The 16,034-nt window shown below is 41.6% G+C and overlaps 1 protein-coding gene across 3 annotated transcripts in view; it reads left to right on the plus strand.

Annotated features, from left to right (window-relative positions):
• CENPJ (centromere protein J) overlaps nucleotides 1-16,034 on the plus strand; it is a 105,886-nt gene that overhangs the window by 66,324 nt on the left and 23,528 nt on the right. For all 3 annotated transcript variants that reach the window (XM_040340556.1, XM_040340558.1, XM_040340557.1), the window contains exons 14-16: nucleotides 11,886-12,026; nucleotides 12,115-12,199; nucleotides 15,657-15,777. In XM_040340556.1, the coding sequence (XP_040196490.1) occupies nucleotides 11,886-12,026; nucleotides 12,115-12,199; nucleotides 15,657-15,777 (347 nt within the window). The remainder of the gene's footprint in view (nucleotides 1-11,885; nucleotides 12,027-12,114; nucleotides 12,200-15,656; nucleotides 15,778-16,034) is intronic.

Here is a 16,034-nt window from a genome sequence, read left to right on the forward strand (position 1 = left end):
GAACAATAAACTGAAATATTTTAGGTGGAGAGAAGTAAAACTAAATTAATATTGTTGCATAAGTCTGCACACCCTTAAATTTAATACTTTGTTGAAGAACCTTTTGATTTTATTACAGCACTGTTTTTTGGGGTATGCGTCTATCAGCATGGCACATCTTGACTTGGCAATATTTGCCCACTCTTTGCAAAAACACTCCAAATCTGTCAGATTGCGAGGACATCTCCTGTGCACAGCCCTCTTCAGATCACTCCACAGATTTTCAATCGGATGCATGACTGGGCCATTCCAAAACTTTAATCTTCTGGTGAAGCCATTCCTTTGTTGAGTTGGATGTATGCTTTGGGTCATTGTTTTGCTGAAAGATGAAGTTCCTCTTCATGTTCAGCTTTCTAGCAGAAGCTTGAAGGTTTTGTGCCAATATTGACTGGAATTTGGAACTTTTCATAATTCCCTCTACCTGGACTAAGGCCTCTGTTTCAGCTGAATAAAAACAGCCACCATGCTTCACTGTGGGTATGGTGTTATTTTGGCGACGTGCAGTATTGTTTATTGTGCCAAACATATCTTTTGGAATTATGGGCAAAAAGTTCAACCTTGGTTTCATCAGACCATAACACATTTCCCCACATGCTTTTGGAAGACCTCAGATATGTTTTTGCAAAATTTAGCCGGGCTTGGATGTTTTTCTTTTTAAGAAAAGGCTTCCATCTTGCCACTCCAACCCATAGCCCAGACATATGAAGAATACGGGAGATTGTTGTCACATGTACCACACAACCAGTACTTGCCAGATATTCCTTTTAATGTTGCTGTAAGCCTTTTGGCAGCCTCCCTAACCAGTTTTCTTCTCATCATTTTATCAATTTTTGAAGGGACATCCAGTTCTTGTCACTGTTGTGCCATATTTTCTCTACTTGATGATGACTGTCTTCACTGTGGTCCATTGTATATCTAATGCTTTGGAAATTGTGTACCCTTCTCCTGACTGATACCTTTTTAACAATGAGATCCCTCTGATGCTTTGGAAGCTCTCTGCTGATCATGGCTTTTCTGTAGGATGTGACTAAGAAAATATCAGGAAAGACCTACTAGAACAGCTGAACTTTATTTGGGGTTAATCGGAGGCACAATGATGTCGGGTGTGTACTGACTCCTATTTAACATGAGTTTGAATGTGATTACTTCTGGACACAGCTACTTGGTTAAAGAGGGTGTGCACATTTATGCAACCACATTATTTTAGATTTTATTATTTTTTATTATTATTTATTGTGTCTTAGAAACCTGACAGTTTAATGTGTAGACTTTTTATATCCATTGTGTGTGTGTGTGTATATGTATGTGTGTGTATATATATGTGTATATATATATATATATATATATATATATATATATATATATGTATATATATATATATATATATACAATCTCACACAAGTACATCCCTCACATTTTTGAAAACATTTTATAATATCCTTTCACGTGACAACACTGAAGAAATTACACTGTGCTTCAATGTAAAGTAGTGAGTGTACAGCTTGTATAACAGTGTAAATTTGCTGTCCCCTCAAACTAACTCAACACACTTTACATTAATGTCTAAACCGCTGGCAACAAAAGTGAGTACACCCCTAAGTGTCAATATTTTGTGTGGCCACCATGATTTTCCAGCACTGCCTTGGGCATGAAGTTCACCACAGCTTCACAGGTTGCCACAGGAATCCTCTTCCACTCCTCCATGATGACATCACAGTGCTGGTGGATGTTGGAGACCTTGCACTCCTCCACCTTCTGTTTGAGGATGCCCCACAGATGCTCAATAGGGTTTAGGTCTAAAGACATGCTTGGGTAGTCCATCACCTTTACCCTCAGCCTCTTTAGCAAGGTAGTGGTCGTCTTGGAGGTGTGTTTGGTGTTGTTATGTTAGACTACTGCCCTGGGGCCCAGTTTTCAAAGGGAGGGGATCATGCTCTGCTTCAGTATGTCACAGTACATGTTGGCATTCATGGTTCCCTCAATGAACTGTAGCTCCCCAGTGCCGGCAGCACTTATGCAGCCTCAGACCTCGACACTCCCACCACCATGCTTGACAATAGGCAAGACACACTTGTCTTTGTAGTCCTCGCCTGTTTTTCGCCACACTTTGACCCCATCTGAACCAAATAAGTTTATCTTGGTCTCATCAGACCACAGGACATGGTTCCATTAATCCATGTCCTTAGCCTGCAAACCGTTTGCTGAAGACAAGCAGACTATCTTGTGCATCATCTTTAGAAGAGGCTTCCTTCTGGAACGACAGCCATGCAGACCAATTTGATGCAGTGTGTGGCGTATGGTCTGAGCACTGACAGGCTGACCCCACACCTTCAACCTCTGCAGCAATGCTGGCAGCACTCATATGTCTATTTCCCAACCTCTGGTTACGACACTGAGCATGTGCACTCAACTTCTTTGGTCGACCATGACGAGGCCTGTTCTGAGTGGAACCTTGCCCTGTTAAACCGCTGTATGGTTTTGGCCACCATGCTGCAACTTTCAGGGTCTTGGCAATCTTTTTATAGCCTAGGCCATCTTTATGTAGAGCAACGATTTTTTTATTTTATTTTGAGATCCTCAAAGTTCTTTGCCATGAGGTGCCATGCTGAACTTCCAATGACCAGTATGAGAGAGTGACACACCTGCTCCCCATTCACACCTGAGACCTTGTAAAACTAACAAATCACATGACCAATTTGGACATTTTCACTTAGGGGTGTATTCACTTTTGCTGCCAGCGGTTTAGACATTGATGGCTGTGTGTTGCGTTCTTTTGAAGGAACTGCAAATTTACACTGTTATACAAGCCGTACACTCACTACTTTACATTGTAGCAAAGTGTAATTACACTCAGGGCCAGACTTGCCATTGGGCTTAAATGGGCTCAAGCCCATTGGCCTCCATCCAATAGGGGGCCCCTGCCTGCAGAGGCGGCTCTCTAATTAGGCGAGCGGGCTGGCATCGGATTAGCGTGACGGAAAGAACATCACTGCCGACACACATTAAGTTACACCCTCATCAGCGGCAGCAACCAATAGCAGGCTCCACCACTGTCCTAGTTGGCACCACATTGCATGATGGAAGATGTAGTTTTCTACATCACACACTAGACTCGGTCGGGCTGTGCCTGCACGCTAGAGACTACACCTCCCAGAATTCACTGCAGGGCGGGCTCTCAAAGTGGAAAGTCGGCTTCTCCTGAGTCCTGTTTGTAGTAGGGGGTGAAAGACTTTGAAAAGTGATCAACTGTCCAGCCCTGGCATCTGCATCGGGATCGTCTGTGGCTGTGACTCCAGTGTTTTGGCGGTGGCTGCTGCTGCAATGTGATGTTATTACTAAAAAAGGGGAGTCGCGCTGAATTGTGCAAAATAATTGATGAACACCTAAATGACATAAACACAATCCTAATTATAAAGTGAATTCAGTGCATCAAAAAAAGTCCAGAGTGAAAAACTCAAAATAGATAAATTGGAAAGGAAAATATAAACACAGTCCAATATATGGTAGAAAAGTGCAGTGAGTCCAAAGTGTGCGAAACAAATCCACAGCGTTGTGATTACTGACGGACAGGAGACCTCCACCCACGAGAAACACTGACCCTTACTGGAAATAAAATCATAAACAGCAAAATTGAATAGACCTCCACTCTCCACAGCGGGAACAGGTTTAGGCATCCATCCAATGAAATTCACAAGGGCAATGAGTTAATTCCCCAGTTGATCATCTGGTATTGGAACTCCTGGGTGTCAGTTCTGCATCAGTGACTAAATATATTGAGAGTATTTCAGTATGCCGGACATGAAATTAGCATTTTCATATTCTGGCCATGCCACTGTTGCTGTTATCTTCTTCTCAATACAGCGAATCATGTTCGCTGTATTGAGAAGAAGATAACAGCAACAGTGGCATGGCCAGAATATGAAAATGCTAATTTCCTGTCCGGCATACTGAAATACCAGATGATCAACTGGGGGATTAACTCATTGCCCTTGTAAATTTCATTGGATGGATGCTTAGACCTGTTCCCGCTGTGGAGAGTGGAGGTCTATTCAATTTTGCGGTTTATGATTTTATTTCCGGTAAGGGTCAGTGTTTCTCGTGGGTGGAGGTCTCCTGTCCGTCAGTAATCACAACGCTGTGGATTTGTTTCGCACACTTTGGACTCCCTGCACTTTTCTACCATATATTGGACTGTGTTTATATTTTCCTTTCCAATTTATCTATTTTGAGTTTTTCACTCTGGACGTTTTTGGATGCACTGAATTCACTTTATAATTAGGATTGTGTTTATGTCATTTAGGTGTTCATCAATTATTTTGCACAAATAAGCGCGACTCCCCTTTTTTTGTATTTTCATGTTTGATGTTGTATGACATTTTTGAGACGCAGCTGTTTACACATTTGTTTTTATTTTTGGTATGCGCAATATCTTTTTCTGTTTTAATGTGATGTTATTACCTTGATAGTCAGGTGAGACAGAGTTTGCTTGTCATTACCATGACCACCCCCTGTATGTCTGCACAGTCCCTGACCACCCCCTGTATGTCCGCTAATTTTGTTTAGTTGTTTGTTCAGAATCGTGATCTCTATTTTTATTCTCAGTTTATCCAGAATTGTGTAGCTCTAATACATAGCTTGTGTATGTATCATTTTGTTTCTATTTAAAGTAATGTATAGAAGGTAGGGCCCGAAAGTGACTCAAGCCCGGGGGCCCCCACCACCCTAAGTCGTGCCCTGAATACACCCTTACACTTTCGTGAAATGGAGTGTGTGTGTATGTAGATATCTATATAATTTTACACCCATTTTATTTTAGTAAAAGAAAAAAAACCAAAGGTTGACGCTGCGCTAGTTAATTAGTGATAAAAAGTGATGAATGTTGCTGTGAACAAACAAAAGACAGATAGCTGCTAGCACTAAAATGTGTACAACAAATTAAAAGACATAAAAATGGAAAACAGTGCAGCGCTAATATTAATAATTAAATACTTAAATACAATTAAGTAAAAGTGCAGAAACGATGTGTAGACAAAAGTCCTTGATGGAAAAGAGTCAGAAAAAAATATATGATAATAATAAGTGTATAAAAGACAGCAAAGTCCGTTTGAAAGCCCAAAATTAAAGAGTGTCTCAATCCGGTGTTATTTCTTCTATAAAAAAATTTCTTGAATAACAAAATGTGATGAATTCTTGATTGCTGTGAAATGGTGTTCACCCATGCAATTCGTGAAATAGGATTAACCGCTTACCAGAGGTAAAGACTGTTTTCCACCAGTCTTATAGAGCCTGTGGGAAGTCAGGTCTCCCAATACCTTTTCAATACTTAATGAAACTCAGCATTCAATCCGGGTGTCATAAAATGGAACAAAAGAAACTTCTCATAGTGCATGCAGAAAAAAAGCGCATGGAACTGCATCTGGTGTGAACTGGCCCTAAAGGTAGCTAGTGGAACTTCATTTTACAGAGCTCAATAGCTCAAACTGAATTATACCCAAAAAATAAGTCAGAACGGGGAGTCCTGCCCTCTCCATCTAGCCAGTGTGCATGAAAGGAAGATTTTGCTTACCCCTACAGTGTTCTTTCTTGTGTGGAAGTATGCAGAGTAAGTAAGCATTTAAACCCCATCTTCTCTCTTTTTTAAAAATGGTTGCTTGTTTACTTTGTTCCTGTTCTTTTAATACAATTTAGTATTTCCCCTTCCTTTTAGTTTTGGTGACAATGGTCCCTAGAACAAAGAGGATGAACCTTCCCAATGAGGACCCAGGCAGTAAATAAAACCTGGCAGGGCTTCCAACCCTTCTCCACTCCATTCAAACCTAAAAAATACTTTAGAGGCATATTTATATATCGCTGAATGTGGGTTTTCTTCAAGAATTTACTAGTGTTGAATTATTTACTGTCAGTTAAAACGCATGCATCAGAAAGATTCACCTGCAGTAAATGTTTGAATGCTTAATTCACTGTTTTATAAATATGCCTCTAAGTGTTTTTTTTTTTTTTTTATATACCGTATTTTCCGGCGTATAAGACGACCCCCTAATTTTACATTTTTTTTAAAAGATTTTTTGCCTGTACTCACCGTATAAGACGAGCCCCCTTCCTAGGCTTCATATTTCTTCCTTCTGGAGCCATATCTTTCTTCATTCTTGCTGGAGCTGGAGCCAATCACGGCGAGCAATGTATTCTATTAATGAATACAAAGCCTGCTTGGATTGGTAGACGCTGTAACATCATCAGCCCGCGCCTCTCTGACTCTTAAAGCCAGTCCGGACAGGCTACTTTATGTAGCCTGCTCGGATTGGCAGAGGTTGTTACTCCAATCTGAACAGGCTCTGTATTCATTTGAATACATCGCTCACTGGGATTGGCTAAACGTTATATACTGTATGTAGCCGAAGCTACATACAGTATTACCGCACATCCAGCAGGCATCCCAGCAGCTGACCCAGCGTATAAGACGACCCCTGCTTTTTGGGAAGTTTTTCTAAGTGTAAAAGGTAGTCTTATATGCCAGCAAATACAGTGGGGCAGATTCATCAATAGATACGCCGGCAGATCCGCCGTCGTATCTGTGAGACCCGACTGTCGGATCTGTGAGATCCCACCGTCGGAGCTATGCGACTGATTCATAAGAATCAGTTCCGCATAGATCTCCCTTGGATCCGACTGGTGTAAGTGACTTACACCAGTCGAATCTTAGGCTGTAATCTCCCGCCGGCCGCTAGGTGTCGTCGCGATTTTTTACCCGTCGCATATGCAAATGAGGAAAACCGCCGATTCACGTCCGTACGCCCGCCCGTCGCTCGTTTTCTACGTCGTTTGCGTTCGGGTTTTTCCGGCGGATAGCTACCCCTGCTTCTATGAGGGGTAGCTAATGTTAAGTATGGCCGACGTTCCCGCGCCGATTTTTAAATTTTCTACGTCGTTTGCGTACCGCGATCGGGAATACCGATGGCCGCAAACGACGTACCCGCCGCAAACAATGACGTCGTAGCGACGTCATTTGGAGCATGCGCACTGGGCTTTTTTGCCCCGGCGCATGCGCAGTTAAATCGGCGCGGGAACGCGCCTGATTTAAATTGTACACTCCCCCTAGCCGCGGAATTTGCATTCCACCGGGGGGAGTTAGGATCCGACGGTGCAGTTTGCGAGATAAGTGCTTTATGAATCATGCACTTGCCTCGCTAAATTGCACCGGCGGATCGTAAACCAGGTAGATCTAGCGGATCTAAAGATCCGCAGATCTATATGAATCTGCCCCAGTGTGTGTGTGTGTGTGTGTGTGTGTGTGTGTGTGTGTGTGTGTGTGTGTGTGTGTGTGTATATATATATATATATATATATATATATATATATATATATATATATATATATATATATATATTAAAATATATATTGTATATATATTAATATATAAAATATATATATATTAAAATATATATTGTATATATATTAATATATAAAATATATATATATATATATATATATATATATTAAAATATATATTGTATATATATTAATATATAAAATATATATATCAAAAATTATATATGTGTGAATTTATAAAGACCGTATGTAAAAACAAATGTGAAAAAATCAGTTTAAAAACATCAACACATTATAGTTTCCATTTAAGGCCCCATGTACACAGGACACTGCTAAATTTAAGTTCAGAGGCAGTTAGACGCTTTTTTTCAACTGCCCCTGAACTCATTCAATGTTATCCTATGTGTCTATGTACACAGTCTGGTTTGTTGCCGTTTTTAGGCAGTTGCATTTAACAGCGTTTCTTTGAAAAGCAAAAAAAAAATGGGTTTAGACGCCAAAGATTTCCGTGTCTTGTTTATAGGCGTTTTTGGCCATTAAAAAAAATATATTAATATATTTGAAGTGGAGCGAAATTTTTTGGATATTTCAAACTTTTTTAACTCTCATAAAAAACTGAAAAATTGGGCGTGCAAAATTATTCAGCCTCTTTACTTTCAGTGCAGCAAACTCTCTCCAGAAGTTCAGTGAGGATTTCTGAATGATCCAATGTTGACCTAAATGACTAATGATGATAAATAGAATCCACCTGTGTGTAATCAAGTCTCCGTATAAATGAACCTGCACTGTGATAGTCTCAGAGGTCCGTTTAAAGCGCAGAGAGCATCATGAAGAACAAGGAACACACCAGGCAGGTCCGAGATACTGTTGTGCAGAAGTTTAAAGCCGGATTTGCATACAAAAAGATTTTTCAAGCTTTAAACATCCCAAGGAGCACTGTGCAAGCGATAATATTGAAATGGAAGGAGTATCAGACCACTGCAAATCTACGAAGACCTGGCCGTCCCTCTAAACTTTCAGCTCATACATGGAGAAGACTGATCAGAGATGCAGCCAAGAGGCCCATGATCACTCTGGATGAACTGCAGAGATCTACAGCTGAGGTGGGAGACTCTGTCCATAGGACAACAATCAGTCGTATACTGCACAAATCTGGCCTTTATGGAAGAGTGGCAAGAAGAAAGCCATTTCTTAAAGATATCCAAAAAAAATGTTGTTTAAAGTTTGCCACAAGCCACCTGGGAGACACACCAAACATGTGGAAGAAGGTGCTCTGGTCAGATGAAACCAAAATCGAACTTTTTGGCAACAATGCAAAACGTTATGTTTGGCGTAAAAGCAACACAGCTCATCACCCGGAACACATCATTCCCACTGTCAAACATGGTGGTGGCAGCATCATGGTTTGGGCCTGCTTTTCTTCAGCAGGGACAGGGAAGATGGTTAAAATTGATAGGAAGATGAAACTGTTGTATTGTTATGACTTTTATTCGCGCTTTATTGTGTATTTTTGAGTAATACAATAAAAACATTTGAAAAGAAAATTGATAGGAAGATGGATGGAGCCAAATACAGGACCATTCTGGAAGAAAACCTGATGAAGTCTGCAAAAGACCTGAGACTGGGACGGAGATTTGTCTTCCAACAAGACAATGATCCAAAACATAAAGCAAAATCTACAATGGAATGGTTCACAAATAAACATATCCAGGTGTTAGAATGGCCAAGTCAAAGTCCAGACCTGAATCCAATCGAGAATCTGTGGAAAGAACTGAAAACTGCTGTTCACAAACGCTCTCCATCCAACCTCACTGAGCTCGAGCTGTTATGCAAGGAGACATACCCCAAGCGACTTACAGCTGTAATCGCAGCAAAAGGTGGCGCTACAAAGTATTAACTTAAGGGGGCTGAATAATTTTGCACAGATTCTCGATTGGATTCAGGTCTGGACTTTGACTTGGCCATTCTAACACCTGGATATGTTTATTTGTGAACCATTCCATTGTAGATTTTGCTTTGTTTTGGATCATTGTCTTGTTGGAAGACAAATCTCTGTCCCAGTCTCAGGTCTTTTGCAGACTCCATCAGGTTTTCTTGCAGAATGGTCCTGTATTTGGCTCCATCCATCTTCCCATCAATTTTAACCCTGTCCCTGCTGAAGAAAAGCAGGCCCAAACCATGATGCTGCCACCACCATGTTTGACAGTGGGGATGGTGTGTTCAGGGTGATGAGCTGTGTTGCTTTTACGCCAAACATAACGTTTTGCATTGTTGCCAAAAAGTTAGATTTTGGTTTCATCTGACCAGAGCACTTTCTTCCACATGTTTGGTGTGTCTCCCAGGTGGCTTGTGGCAAACTTTAAACAACACTTTTATGGATATCTTTAAGAAATGGCTTTCTTCTTGCCACTCTTCCATAAAGGCCAGATTTGTGCAGTATACGACTGATTGTTGTCCTATGGACAGAGTCTCCCACCTCAGCTGTAGATCTCTGCAGTTCATCCAGAGTGATCATGGGCCTCTTGGCTGAATCTCTGATCAGTCTTCTCCTTGTATGAGCTGAAAGTTTAGAGGGACGGCGAGGTCTTCGTAGATTTTGCTGGATCTGTCGGCAGCATTCGATACCATCGATCATTCTAGACTGCTTGATCGATTAGGGACTGTGGCAGGCATTGATGGTATAGCATTGTCATGGATGACCTCATTTCTGCTGGACAGGTTTCAGAGAGTAAGGCTGGGACTGCACTGCTCTTCTGATAGTCCCCTCTTCTGTGGAGTCCCTCAAGGGTCGGCGTTATCGCCGCTCCTGTTCAACATCTATCTGAGGCCTCTGCTATATATCATCCGCCGCCACAACCTATCTTTTCATGTCTACGCTGACGACACCCAGTTCTACATTCCTCTGCCCAGGGATGGGGGGGCACAGATAACTCTGGCCACCTGCCTGGAGGAAATTCAAGCCTGGATGGGGGCCAATTATCTTATGCTCAATGGCTCCAAGACTGAGTGCATGGTTTTATGCAATCAGCCATGGTCGGGCGGTTTCCCTACCTGGCCGGACTCGTTTTCATCGGTCCCAGTGCCAGTCACCCAGGTCAGGGATTTGGGAATCATCTTGGACGAGAGATTGACACTACGACCACAGGTAAACCAGGTGGTGAGTTCTTGTCACTTCCACTTGAAACTCCTGAGGTCGACTTTTCGCTTCATTGAAGAATCGCATAAGATCTCCATGGTCAATGCCATTATTGGAAGTCGATTAGATTATTGTAATGCTTTGTACCTGGGTTTACCTAATAACATCATGCACAAATTACAGCTTATTCAGAATGCCGCTGCGAGGCTACTCACGGGTGTTGGTCGTCGTGACCACATCACGCCATCGCTGAGAGCCCTGCATTGGCTACCCGTGAAGGAACGGGTTCTGTTTAAGACTGGATGCATGGTGCACAGGGCTACCCATGGCAAGGGGCCAGTGTACCTGCAGGAAAAATTCACCAAGTATGTGCCCAACCGTACCTTAAGGTTGGCTAATTTGGAAACTTTGGTGATTCCTAAATTTCGTAAGAAAAAATGCGGAGGGAGGACGAGTGCGGTCCAGGGAGCACAGTTTTGGAACTCCCTGCCTCTAAAATTAAGGCTTGAGAATGATCTTTTTAAGTTCAGGAAGCTTTTAAAAACTGAGCTTTTCAGTCTAGCCTATGGAATTACATAGGTTTTTATAGTTCTTGATCTGCTACTATTTTAAATTTGATCTGTTCCGCTGCCTGTGTGTGTTTTTTTTGGTTGTTGCTGTATTGTTGTTCTCGGCGCATCGAGGCCTACGGGTAACTGACTGCGTTTTGTACTTTTAAGAATTTTAATAAATAATTTGCAGTGGTCTGATACTCCCATTTCAATATTATCGCTTGCACAGTGCTCCTTGGGATGTTTAAAGCTTGGGAAATCTTTTTGTATCCAAATCCGGCTTTAAACTTTTCTACAACAGTATCTCGGACCTGCCTGGTGTGTTCCTTGTTCTTCATGATTCTCTCTGCGATTTAAACGGACCTCTGAGACTATCGCAGTGCAGGTGCATTTATACAGAGATTTGATTACACACAGGTGGATTCTATTTAACATCATTAGTCCTTTAGGTCAACATTGGATCATTCAGAGATCCTCACTGAACTTCTAGACAGTGTTTGCACTGAAAGTAAAGGGGCTGAATAATTATGCAACCCAATTTTTCAGTTTTTTATTTGTTAAAAAAGTTTGAAATATCCAATAATTTTCGTTCCACTTCATGATTGTGTCCCACTTGTTGTTGATTCTTCAAAAACAATTACAGTTTTATATCTTTATGTTTGAAGCCTGAAATGTGGCAAAAGGTCGCAAAGTTTAAGGGGGCCGAATACTTTTGCAAGGCACTGTATGTTAGGGAAATCTGCTGGAAGTGAAATGGCAACTTAATATTTTGGCACCTTTCTATGCTCCCATCAATTGGGTTAGATTTATTGCTGTTAATTTCTTTCACTTAGGTAGAGAGAATTTTAAAAAATGGCTGCCACGTCATATTATTTACAAATGGGACACAGAAGGAAGTGAGTGCTGATGGAAAGTCCACGACTGTAACTTTCTTTAATGGAGATGTCAAGAAAGTGATGGCAGATCAGAGAGTGGTAGGTTTCTGTCTAAATAATATATTTTGTTATGGCTCTTTTTTGTGGTATTCTTATGTTCAGTTTTTTATTTTATTTTTGCTTTCAGATTTATTACTATGCTGATGCCCAGACTACACACACAACATATCCTGATGGAATTGAAATACTTCAGTTTTCTAATGGACAAATAGGTGAGAGTGTTTTTACAAGCTCCTCGCCTATTCATTTATATGGTCTATTTAGGGCTATTCACAAAGGATAATGCATAAACATTTTGGTACTTGCTTGTAAAGACGTGTAGTCTTTGCTGGTGGGATTCTGCCACAATTTTTACTGTAGTTCTAAAAAGTCAGCAACATTCACCACATTCAAATTATTGCAATAGTTACAGCTGTCTGCCCTAATCTGTTTTTTAACATTTGCTGATGGAAAATCATTATTTGCTGTGCACCCAGTTCTGGACCTCAAATCCTTCAATTTGTGTATACAAATTCTGGATGGAATTCTGAGATCTCTGCATCAAGGGGACTTTATTGCCGTAGTGGACTTGGAATAGCTGGTGCGACGGACTCCAGACACCCTGTTGGATATTTCCACCAAGAAGTTGCTTCTCAAGTCCTGGAACACGAGACCAGTGGATCTGGCTATAGAAACCCCAAGGACCGGACAACACAAGTCTTGGAATACACCAGAAAAGCAACTGCTTTATTTTTAGAAACACACTGAATTTATACAGCAAACCATCGTATAAGGGCTATTCCCGTTATTTCAGACAAAGGTCACCTTACACCGTAGAGCTAGTCCTATTATCATAACAATGACCTCCTTAGACAGTCCGGTGTTTTGCAGATGGGGGTCCCCCCCCAGCGGATAATGCCCCCCGTACTGCGCAGGCACAGCGCTTGCGCAGTTCTAACCACAACGGGGACGACGGAAATAGCCAAAGATAAATAGCTCAGAGTCGGCTGAACACGGCGCCTGTGCAATGACAAAGATATTGTAACAGACGCTGCCGCACACTCCCAATGCTTGTGCTACTCTGCCAGGGGGTCAGGTGCATTACTGTTGTATCGTCTAAGGGGCAGATAGCTACAGAAGAGGCCAAGTTTTCAATTGATGGGCAGAGCTGTTAATTTGGGGGTGGTATTGGTAATATACTACACGTCTTTGTGGGCCATGTTTAAACAAATGAAGGGGTTAAGACATAAGCATAATAACAAAATACTCTGACAAATATTGAAATTGCCCATCAAAATTGAAGTACCTGCCCTTATCTCTGTCCACAAATAGGTTGTGCAAAGCTGCCCAACAACATTGCAAAACCAGCCCTTCATTTGTTTAAACACGCCCCGCAAAGACGCGTAGTATATTGCTAAAACCACGGCCATGTTATCAGCTGTGCACATCAATAGAAAATTCAGCCTCTTCTGTAGCTATCCGCCCCTTAGACGATATAATAGTAATGCACGCACCCCTTGCAGTGTAGCACAAGCATCGGACTTTCACAATATAGTCGTCATTGCGCAGGCGCCGTGTTCAGCTGACTCACAGCTATTTATCTTTGGCTATTTCTGTTGGCCCCCTTGTGGTTCATACTGCGCAAGCGCTGCACAGTACATGGGGGTGCATTATCCGCCGGGGGACCTTTTTCGACAGGACACAGTCTCCTCCATAAGACTAATTTGCGTAAGAAGCCACAAGCAAATAGTGACCAGCCCTGTCTGGATAACATAAGAACACATTATAACACAGAGTTCTCCAGCAGCCCAAAGTCCATAACATCTGGAATTACAAGTCCACAGTATTCTATCCCCAATAGAAATGTCACTCTCCAGTCTCAGGTTTGTGCATTCCAGTCTGGGAGCCATGCAACCTTCTGTTTCTGCATGGGATGGAAATCTTGGGGTCTGATGATGGTCCCCTTCAGGGCAGTTTTCCTTGCTCAGTTAAATTTTTGGAACCTTCAGTATGGCATTTTCACTGCGAGACATGTCAGTCTGGTCTCTGGACAGAACAATTTGTGTGATACCACGGACCAGTCTGTGTCCCTGTCCTGGTGGCTTCGGAATCGGTTTCCAACATCAAGGAACACCTGCATTTTGAAAAATTCTGATGATGAGAGACCAGCTCATCAGGTTGGGGGTAGTCCCAGGCCCTCTGTTGTTGCAGTGGATCTTCAGGTCGCTTGGTTATCTGTCCTATTAGGTAACCTGATTCACATCCAGTTTAAACACCACAGCAGTGGCATAAATCAGTGGTCAGAGAGGAACAAGAAGTTCTGTGCACCAAAAAAGTCATAGAGTGAGACCTGTCTTGCACAGAACATGTTCCAGCACTTAAAGTATAACAAAAGTAAGACTCCATTACTCAGTGAAGAAAAATGGGTGCTGCGCTAGTATTAACTTATTCCTATTCGTACAATAGTGCATATGAGATCCCCAATAATTTCAAAAATTAGGGGCATCAAGGGTGCAAATAAACATTAAAGCATAATGAATATATATGAGAGGATGAAATAGTGAAGTGCTAGGTGCCAAACAAACAGTCCCGTTTGAAATCAGCATAAAACCTCCATGGAAAAAACACACAGCAACCTGCACAATCACTGAAGGGAAAAAAAAGGGAGAGACAAGCAATCCTGTAATAGACAGTTCAGTGTATGGAAACTTCACCCCCTAGATCTCCTTTTCCTTCAAGGCAATGCCGCTCATAATGGGAGAAAAAGAAAACAAATATGGTGCAAATAACGTTTGAGAAAGATGAAATGAATATTGCAATACAGCGATTGCACTCACGATACACTTAGATCAAACAGGCTCAGCTGTAGAGTCAAACGCCGCTCAGTGCTTTGCGATCTCCTCAATGGGACGGATTTCCTGTCGATTGCGTCACTTAGGCTCCTCCCCTACGCGTGTCGTCACTGGACACGTGACTTATTCATGAAGTTTTTAACGTGTAAACACCAAATCTCAGAAATAGGCTCGGTAATGTAGTGGTTAAAATAACTGTCCCCTGGGGCAGGACCCAGGTCCCCAAACACTTTTTATGACAATATCTTGCATATTAACCTTTTAAAATGAGCACTTTTGATTTTTCATGTTCGTGTCCCATAGACTTTGACAGTGTTCACGTGTTGGAACAAATTTTTTGCCTATTTGCATGTTCTGCTGCGAACCGGGGGCTGTTCAGCTCATCCCTAGTGAGGATCAGCCTTTTCATTTACAGCAGCTGACCAGTTTTGTTTAATAAGAAAAGCTGCAGTCATTCTTTTAATAGCAGATACTTGTGGAGCACATGGAACATGCTAATATGCTTCCTGTTGGCTTCCATGGTTACTGCTACACAATACTGTGGATTAATGGCCATCACAGTGATGAGGTCAAAACTAGCATGGGTTGGTGAAGGGCTTGCAGTCAGAACAGCAACCACAAGAGCGGTGTGTTACAGAACCGCTTGGGTTTCAGGGTTCTGTACACTCTCTGGGGGACCTTAGATATGTAGTCACCTGTAATTGCCTATCATTCAGGGTTTTTTTTATTTTATTTTTTTATTGCACTGGTTTGCTTGAAGTTCACGGTTTGCATCTATAAGAATTTTATTGTCGTAGTACGATCCTAGTCCTTTTTTTTGTTTTTGTTTTTCTTTTAGAAAAACATTTTCCAGATGGAAAGAAAGAGATAACATTTCCTGACCAGACCATAAAAAACCTCTATCCCGATGGAAAGGAAGAGAGCATATTTCCTGATGGAACAATTATAACTTCTCAGATGTAAGTACTTCTTCATAAGTACACCTTGCTCATCTCACATCACCACATCCAGAAGTACCTATAAACATCTCACTTCTCATCCATACATACTCCTCTCACATTGATCACTTGGCATTCATAAGTACTCCCCAAATATTGATCACTTTTTCCTCCTCAAGTATGTTGTACTCACATATGTTTTACTTCATCTGTAAGTACTTTTCACATTGATCACTATTCATCCATAAGTACTCCTCACACATATTTCACTTTTCATC

This window comes from Rana temporaria, chromosome 2, assembly GCF_905171775.1.
Source record: "Rana temporaria chromosome 2, aRanTem1.1, whole genome shotgun sequence".
NCBI classification, from domain to species: domain Eukaryota; kingdom Metazoa; phylum Chordata; class Amphibia; order Anura; family Ranidae; genus Rana; species Rana temporaria.